Below are 9,109 nucleotides of genomic sequence, written 5' to 3' on the forward strand. Positions count from 1 at the left end.
GTAAAATATAATTGTGGATGTGGCTTGAATCACTGGGTGGTTTTATTTCTTTATTCATCTAATATTTGTTGTGTACCTATACAAGTCAGATTCATGGCATGATATTGTTTCATGGATCAAACCACAGCAAACAGGAAACTATATTAAGGACCTTATAGCCAGGAGTGGAGGTGTGTGCCTATAGTCCTAGCCATTTGGGAGGCTGAGGCAGGAGAAATGCTTGAGCCCAGGAGTTTGAAGTTACAGTCAGCTCAGCTATGATCACCATTGCATTTCAGCCTGGGCAACAAAGCAAGACCCTGTCTCTGAAAAAAAGAAAACAGATGTTGTAAGGTGTCTACATGTATTGTATGTCTCAGGATACTGTCCTGTAATTTTTCTAAATGGTGTCTCCATGCGGTTTTTCATGAATGTTTGTCTGGTATTTCTTTTCTATCCTTTTACTTTCAACTTTTCTGTACCTTCTACCAATAGTATGTCTTTTTTAAACAGTCTATGGTTGTTTATTTATTTATTTATTTATTTATTTTTGCCCCTCTGCATTATTTGCCTTGTAATTGGGGTGTCTGAGTCCATTATGTTTAATGTCATTGTTGCCCTGGTTGGGTTTAAGTTCACCTTGTCATTTGCTGTTTTCTAACATTGCCTCTTTTTTGCTCCATTATTTTTCTTTTCTTGCCTTTTTTAAACTAATCAAAATCTTTTCACTATTTTACCCTTCGTAAGTGTTCTAATTACCTATTGTCTTATCATTCCCTTAATCATCCAAGAAAGAACAATATTAATCTGTAACTTATTGTAACCAATTGGAAACCGTAACTTCCCTTTCACACACCTATGTAAATAGCCCAGGAGAGAATTGGTGCTCTGGTTCTGAGACACTTGAGACAATGGGAGGCAGTGGGGTGGAAGCAGAGAGTAACTGGATGGTGAAGCTGTAGCTGCAGAGGCATCCGGGCCCCTCACCTGCACTCCTCGTAGATGTCTCCTTCACTGAATGCCTGCGTCTCCGTATGCTCCTGCCAGAGTCTCCCCATCTCCACTGACAGCAGCTCCTCCCTTCTACACTCACAGTCTAAAACTATGGCTGTCCTTGATTCTTCTTTCTCAGATCACAGATACAATTTATTAGCAAATGCTATGATGCAGCCACAATCCCATCACTTCTCATTATTTCCACACCCAGGTCAAGGTAACTGACATCTCTGTCCTGAAATGCTGCATACCTTTCCCACTGTTTTCTCTACTGCCTCACTTGTCACCACCTCTCAATTCTATTCTCAGCAGAGCAGGCAGTGAGAAGCTTTTAAAGAATAAGTCCTGCCATGTCCCACTTTTCGAAACTGTCCTTAACTCCCCATTTCACTCAGAGCAAAAGAGAAAAGCCTGCCCACACCCTCCAGGCCTGTCTGCTCTGGCCACACCTCAGAACTCATCTCAGTTACTCTGTCCAGGCCTTCTGGCCTCTTTCCACTTCCCAGAACACAGACACTTTCCTGCCCTAGTGCATTTGCGCAGGAGTCTCCCTGCCTGGAAAGAACTTTCGTAGACATCCTCATAGATATCCCTCATGTCCCTCAAATCTTTCTTCAAGACCTAGAAGCAGCTTCTCTGCTCCTTCTTGCATCTCTGCCTGGTTCAGCACTCTTGCCCCACCATGGCCATCAGGGTGACCCAGAAGTACTACAAGATATTCCACTCTGGCCCCCAGGCCTTCAGCAGCTGCTCCTACATGAGTGGCCTGACACCCACATCAGCTCCTCAAGCTTCTCCTAAGTGGGCGGCAGTGGCAGCAGCTTTGGGGGTGGCTTGGGCATGGCAAGGGTCTGGGAGGAGGCTGTGGCAGGGCTTGTGGAATGGGAGCATCATACCCATCATGTTTAACAAGACCCTGCTGAGCCCCTTTAAGCTAGAGGTGAACCCCAACACCCAGGCCATGTGCACACAGGAGAAGGAGCAGATCAAGAACCTCAACAACAAATTTGCCTCCTCCATCAACAGGGTACAGTTCCTTGCGTGGTAGAACAAGATGATGGAGACCAAGTGGAGCTTCCTAAAACAGCAGAAGACGTTTCAGAGGAACATGGACCACATGATTGAGAGCCACATCAACCTTCGGCAGCACACAGGGGCTGGTGGAAGACTTCAATAACAAATACGAGGATGAGATCAATAATCATACAAAGATGGAGAATGAATTTCTCCTCATAAAGAAAGATAAGGATGAAGCTGACATGAACCAGGTAGAGCTGGAGTGTCACCTGGAAGGGCTGACTGATGAGACCAACTTCCTCTGGCAGCTGTGTGAACAGGAGATCCGGGAGCTGCAGACCCCGATCTGACACATCTGTGATGCCATCTGTAAGGTTTGTTAGGTTCTTGCCAAGTTTAAAAGAAAGAAACTGAGGCCAGCACAAGAAGATCCAATGTGAAGAATTTATTTGACTCCTGGGCGAGTTTCTGCGGTCTGATCGAGGGGGCCAGAAAAGTCACACAGACTCCTCTCAGACGTGAGGTTTTATAGGGAGTGAAGGTGTTCGATTGGTTGTGGGAGTCCAGGGTGTGGGAAAGACAGAACTGCTATTGGGTAGGGTTACAAGACTTTGTTTGCATACAGGACTTGACTGCTATTGGCTAGAGTTATAAGACTTCATTTGCATACAAGACTTGACTGCTTTGGCTAGAGTTACAAGACTTCGTTTGCATACTGGCGAGGTTTTTAAGGGAAGGCCAGGCTGTGCAAGGGGGTGAATGTGTCCAAGCTCTCGGAGAAAAAAGTGGGGGATGTCCGAGCTCCCGGCGAGGTGACTGGCCTTACACTGTCCATGGACAATATCCGCTCCCAGGACATGAATAGCATCATCACTGAGGTTAAGGCCCAATAAGAGGAGATCGCAAACCGCAGCCAGGCTGAGGCTGAGAGCCTGCATCAGATCAAGTAGGAGGAGCAGCAGGCTCTGGCTAGGAAACATGGGATGACCTTTGTCACATGAAGACGGAGATCTCAGATATGACTTCAGGCTGAGATTGAGGACCATCAGGAACCTCAGATGGCTTCAGGCTGAGATTGAGGGCCTCAAAAACCAGTGGGCCCCCCTGCAGGCCATCATCATGGATGCCAAGAAGCATGAGGAGCTGGTAATTAATGAGGCCAAGCTGTCCATGCTGGAGGCCACCCAACAGTGGGCAAAGCAGGACATGGCGAGGCAGCTGTGCCAGTACCAGGAGCTGAGGAACATCAAGCAGGCCCTGGACATCAAGATCGCCACCTACAGGAAGCTGCTGCAGGGCAAGGAGAGCTGGCTGGAATCTGGGATGTGGAACGTGAGTATCCATAGGAACACCACCAGTGGCTACTCAGGTGAGCTGAGGTTGGCCTACAGGGGCCTCACAAGCCCTGGCCTCAGCTACAGCCTGGGCTCCAGCTTTGGCTCTGGTGGGGGCTCCAGCTCCTTCAGCTGCACCAGCACCTCCAGGGCCATGGTTATGAGGAAAATTAAGACCATTAAGACCCACGGTGGGAAGCTGCTGTCCAAGTCCTCGAATGTGCTGCCCAAGTGAACTGCCACAGCAGCTTCTCTCAATCTACCCCTTCCTGTGACTGCCCCAGAGCCTGTTGGGGAGGCCACTGTGCAGGGGAGCATCGGGAACAGGAGACCCACCTGAGGCTCAGCCCTCGTCCTCAGTCCACCTGTGGGGGAGTTCACTGCCTGGAGTACCCCCACTTGCACATGCCTTCAGCTTCAAAATAACTGTGTGTGTCTGTGTGTGTGTGTCTCTGTGTGTGTCTGTGTATGTGTCTGGGTGTGTGTGTGTTTGCAAAATAAAGCCACAATTAGCTCTGCTAACTGTGAAAAAAAAAAATCTTTCTTTGAAGGTCACATTTGAAAGAAGGCCCACACTGACCACATAGTACAACAGCCACCTCCCTGTCCCCACTGCCCACACTCTGGATCACCCCCAACAGCACTTGCCACCTTCTAACATGAGCTTGTCCTTCCTTACTCTGCTCATAGTGTATCTTGCGTCTGCCTCTTCTCCCTAGAACATATGCACCACAAGGCCAGAAATTTCTCTGTTTTTACTTTAAGGATATTTTCCAAATGCAAAAACAGTCATTTACTTAGCAGACAACAAATGTCAGTTCAATGAATGATCACCATAGAGCACCTCCCTATCTGAAAGGCAATATCTTTATTAATGCAGCCTCAGGCCAAATGGTGTTTTGTGGCAGCTACAACACAACATCCTCTCAGGCCGACATCACTGACACCAGTGCTTTTGTCACTAGTGCTGCTTGTGTGTCCCCCCTCCCCTCATCCCTCCTCCCACACCAACCCTCCTGCACACGGCAGCACACAATCCTATGTCTCTCTTCAGGGAACATAATCCTACGATTATAAGTCCAGTTTTCCAACTGCATATAAATCTAAATTAGACTGTTTTACAAATCCATGGGTTTGGATTGGAGCCCACACTAGGATTACTACAACTCGGGGCAGGAAAAAGAGTAGGAGAGAGAGCAGAAGGAGTTCCAACAGAAAGTTACCTAGGATGAGAAACTTTGGGTCCCCTCTTCTTTGCAAATTTCAGAATCTGGTTCCTGTAAGAAGGCTGGTGAAAAGATGGAAAATACAATTCAGGAAGAGCCCTATAAGGAGGGCAAGCACTGGACAGGTCTGAAAACTCAGTCTCTTGATAGCAAAAGGACTTGTGTGTGCAGGGACTGCCCTAAATGACATGTGAGTCCCTGTGATGAGGGGACTTATCAGGTGAGGTCCTGGTGGGACAAGTTTCTACTGAAGGACCAAGGCCATTGGAGCAGCAAAGATGACCCAGCCGAGCAGTGACTACATAAACCCCACAGTGGCCTGAGCTCCCACTGGCCACAGCCCATCTACTGTCCTCCCCTGCAACAGATCAGTAGAAGAAACACACAGACTCTGGAAGGTTTTCAGGTCTTCCATTTATTTTGTCTCTTGAATTTTAGTGATCTCCTCCTTTAATTAACTCATCAACCTCCCATGGCAAGAATTTGAAGACGTAAATTTATACTTAGATTCTAATTTTAATAGGGAAGCAGGAAGTTGCAGCTCAATACACCATGAAGTTTGAACAGAGATTAAGACACCCAAGCCCCATGTCTCTGGAACAGGAAAGATAATTGGGTAGAAACAACATGGGGCCGTGCGGGGCAGGGGGTCATGGAGGACATGTGGGTGGACTGGTCCCCCCACCTTCTCACATTATACTAACAGGGATGAAGACACATTTGGACACCTTTGCAGAAAGGGAATTCAGGGTACTCGAAGTCACAAAAGGGAGGCGTGAACAAATCTTGCTTCTCAGTCCCACACAAGACGGCTATCTCACACTATAGAGAAAATATTCATGAACAAATTCATATTAGTCACTGTGAGAGGCGACACTCTAAACCGCCCATCGTATACTCAGGACATCCAAGTCAAAGAACCCGCATAGCACACTCGCATTCCCTCTGTTCCCCACAATACCCCACTTACATCAGGGCCCCTGCCCCCAAGTGTCACCTTTATAAGTTATGAGAGACACACCAAAGCCCTGGGCAGTGTCAATGACTGGGGTAGAACACAAACAGGACCTGGTCAGAGCCCACAGGAGATGCGGCTAGAGGAGGAACTGTGGGCTGGGACAGCTTCCCCTTGGGCTCCCAACCACAATATCCCAATGATCTCAGGGTTCAGTCCCCTTTATACTTACTTGCAGCCTGAGAGTAGCTCTCTCTGTTTCTATCTGTGGGAAGAAATTGTCCTGTGAGACACCAGAAAGGAGGCAGGGCCATAAGGCCCTAGAGCAACCCCCTAGTCTTTGATCCCAGAGAAGTTTCCAGAAATGTATAACTGCAGATCCAGGGCAGGATCAGAAAATAAGAAAGCAGGTGTGGGTCCTGGACCAACTGTCCTCCTAAAGTATGTCCTCAGCAGGGACCTTTCCCTGAGATTTGTGACTGTTGGCAATCAGGTCCCCACCACCACAGTTGTCGAAGTGAAGACTCTGCCGTTCATTTTTGCTTTATAAATGAGTAAGTGTTGTCACACAGCGTACCAGGTTGGGTAGGCCCATGTGTGTGGATGATGCTTCCCAGTAAGGAGACAGGGAACACTTCTACCTGGGCTTGAAACCCCCACTAGGACAAGAAAACTCAGACCCCACTCCTCACCACTTCCCTACCTGAGATCTTCCTCCACATCACACCAGTGACCACAGATCCAAGGACAACCAGGCCAGCAATCATGCCCACGATGGGGACAGTGGGCTGGGAAGATGGCTCTGAGAAAGGAGGGGAAGTGAGGGGGGTCCTGATCCCCCAGTCTCAGCCCTGACCATGCTGAAGGGCTCCAGAGGGCTCCTGCTTTTCCTCAGAAAAAAACAAGACCTCTCATCCTCCCCTTTATCCCACCTCACTCCTTACCCCATCTCAGGGTGAGGGTCTCTGGCAGCCCCTCGTGCTGCACATGGCAGGTGTACCGCTGCTCCTCCCCAGAAAGCACCACCACAGCCGCCCACTTCTGGAAGGTTCCATCCCCTGCAGGCCTGGTCTCCACAAGTTCCATGTCCTGGGTCTGGTCCTCCCCATCCCGCTGCCAGGTCAGTGTGATCTCCGCAGGGTAGAAGCCCAGGGCCCAGCACCTCAGGGTGACCTCATGGTCAGAGATGGGGTGGTGGGCAACGTGTGCTTTTGGAGGATCTGAGAAGAGGCAGAAAATTCAGACACTTTGCACTCCTCATCAGCAGTGAGGAGGAGTGTCACTTGCACATCCTCACATCAGCAGTGCTCATGTGACCATCCTAAGAATGGACTGTCCATCTCTTATTCCTTGCAAAGTTCGAGTCTCTGAGGGGGAGTAGGGACTTCTGGCCCTGACCTAAGTGGAGGCCGAGAAACTTAGAAGAGCTGGAATCAGAGCACCACACACATTGTGTGTAAGGCAGAGAAGGCCTGAGAGCAAAAGTCACGGAGCCCAAGGCTGTTGCAGGGGTCAAAGGGGACCACTGATCAGTGTTCCAGGGACTGTCTTCCCTTCCATTCCCTCAAAGACTTCATTCCTTAACTGCCCCAGGGAGCAGAGCAGATACTGAGTCACTGTCTGGTACAGGATCAGGAAACCAGGAGGATTCTTCCCACTCAGAACCAGAGGGAGGGCGGTATTCTAGCGTTGGTCCCATTTTCCTCCCCTATTTGTGCGAAGCCAGCCCGGGAGATCTACAGGAGATGGTGAAGGCGCCCTGTGGCCCCTGGTACCCGCGCGCTGCAGCGTCTCCTTCCCGTTCTCCAGATATCTGTGGAGCCACTCCACGCACCCGCCCTTCAGGTAGGTGCTGAACTCCTCTGCATATTTCTCTGCCTCCCACTTGCGCTTGGTGATCTGAGCCGCCACGTCCGCCGCGGTCCAGGAGCGCAGGTCCTCGTTCAGGGAGATGTAATCCTTGCCGTCGTAGGCGTGCTGGTGATATCCGCGGAGGAAGCGTCCATCAGGTCCCACATCGCAGCCATTCATTCCCTGGAGGGTGTGAGACCCTGGCCCCGCCCCCGCGATCAGCCCAGCCCACCGAGTCCTGCCCACGCCCCGACCAACCTGCGGGGATTTTGGCCTAAACTGAAAATGAAACCAGGTAAAGGCGCCTGGAGTTCTCCCGGGTGGAGAATCTGGGCAGGTCCTGTAGTCTCGGGGTGGATCTCGGACAGGAGACTCGGGGAGACCCAGGCCCTCCGTGGGGGATGGGGAGGGGTCGTGACCTGTTCCCTCAGCCAGCGTCGCTCACCAGCCTCGCTCTGGTTGTAGTAGCGGAGCAGGATCCGCAGGTTCACTCAGTCAGTTTGTGCGTTGGCCTTGACCTCCCGGTCCCAATACTCCGGCCTCTCCTGCTCCACCCACGGCGCCCGCGGCTCCATCCTCGGACTCGCGGCGTCGCTGTCAAACCGCATGAACAGCGTGTCGTCCACGTAACCCACTGCGATGTACCTGTATTGGGGCTCCCGGCGGCCAGGCCGGGACACGGCGGTGCTCAAATACTTCAAGGAGTGGGAACCTGGGGGCGAGGAGGGGCTGAGACTTTCCCTACCCTCCTCCCAGCCTGGATCCCTGGGTCCTGCACCCGCGCCGGGCGGGGCTCTCGCTCCTCCCCGCAGAGGCCGTTTCTCTCGCGACCCCGCACTCACCCGCCCAGGTCTCGGTCAGGGCCAGGGTCCCCGAGAGCAGCAGGAGGAGGGTTCCTGGTGCCATGACCCCAACCTCTGTATTTGGGGAGAATCTGAGTCCTCGTGGGTGCGTGGGGACTTTAGAATCGGGACCACGGCGACGCTGATTGGCTTCTCTAGAAACCCGACACCCAATGGGAGTAAGAACTGGGTCCGCGTCGTGAGTATCCGTGTCTTGAGTATCCGGAAGAAGGACCCGACACAAGTTGGGAAAGAAAGAAAAACTCTGTAGAGATGGGGAATCTCCAAATGCTAAGCCTCCCCACCCCAGACCTGAGCCATTGAGAGCCGCGCCTGGGGCTCTGGGACTTCACCCGAACCTCCTCCTCCTGTGCAGGAGGTGTCTCAGGGGCTCCCTGAGCCTTCGCCCCGAGGCTGAGAAACCAGGGAGAAATCCTTCGCATGGAAACCAATCACTCTCCCTTCACTTTTCATCCCGGAATCCTTGTCTCTGGACTGAACTTTCTGCCTCCCACTCTGTAGCTGGACTCCTCTGGACCCTTTTGGAAGAAAATTCACTCCAGGAAGCTTGGACTGGGAATGGAGGTGTAGAGACAGTTTTTTGTGGTTTTTTTTTCTTCTTCTTTAAATGTGGAAAAGTTGTGCCTGAGCGCATGAGATAGAATAGAGACCAGTTTCCTTGTTATTAGCTGCAGTGAATAGTAGAATCTTAAGCTTTGAATGATCAGGAATCTTATGTGTAAAAGTTGTTACTTTGGTCTCTTGATACATAAATGTGTCTAAATAAATTACAACTGACAACTCATAGAGCTTCTCAGTTTTGCTTTCCCAGACTATGTATCTGTGACTCTTGCTGTAATTTAAAATTACCTTCACTCCACAGCCCTGAGTTTCTGTGTGAGTCCAGGA

General features: G+C 50.7%; 1 protein-coding gene across 1 annotated transcript; it reads right to left on the bottom strand.

Moving 5' to 3' along the window:
• Positions 1–4,946: 4,946 nt before the first annotated feature.
• On the bottom strand, positions 4,947–8,321 carry LOC105708756 (mamu class I histocompatibility antigen, alpha chain F-like). The gene is given in 7 exon segments (XM_064380648.1): positions 4,947–5,374; positions 5,740–5,772; positions 6,211–6,309; positions 6,452–6,727; positions 7,283–7,558; positions 7,804–8,070; positions 8,201–8,321. Coding segments are annotated over 7 exon segments (1,020 nt in total). The 5' UTR covers positions 8,265–8,321; the 3' UTR covers positions 4,947–5,369.
• Between the last annotated feature and the right edge of the window lie 788 nt (positions 8,322–9,109).

Source organism: Aotus nancymaae, unplaced genomic scaffold (assembly GCF_030222135.1).
Source record: "Aotus nancymaae isolate 86718 unplaced genomic scaffold, 86718_ANA_hifiasm-v0.15.2.pri h1tg000027l, whole genome shotgun sequence".
Classification (NCBI taxonomy): Eukaryota; Metazoa; Chordata; class Mammalia; order Primates; family Aotidae; genus Aotus; species Aotus nancymaae.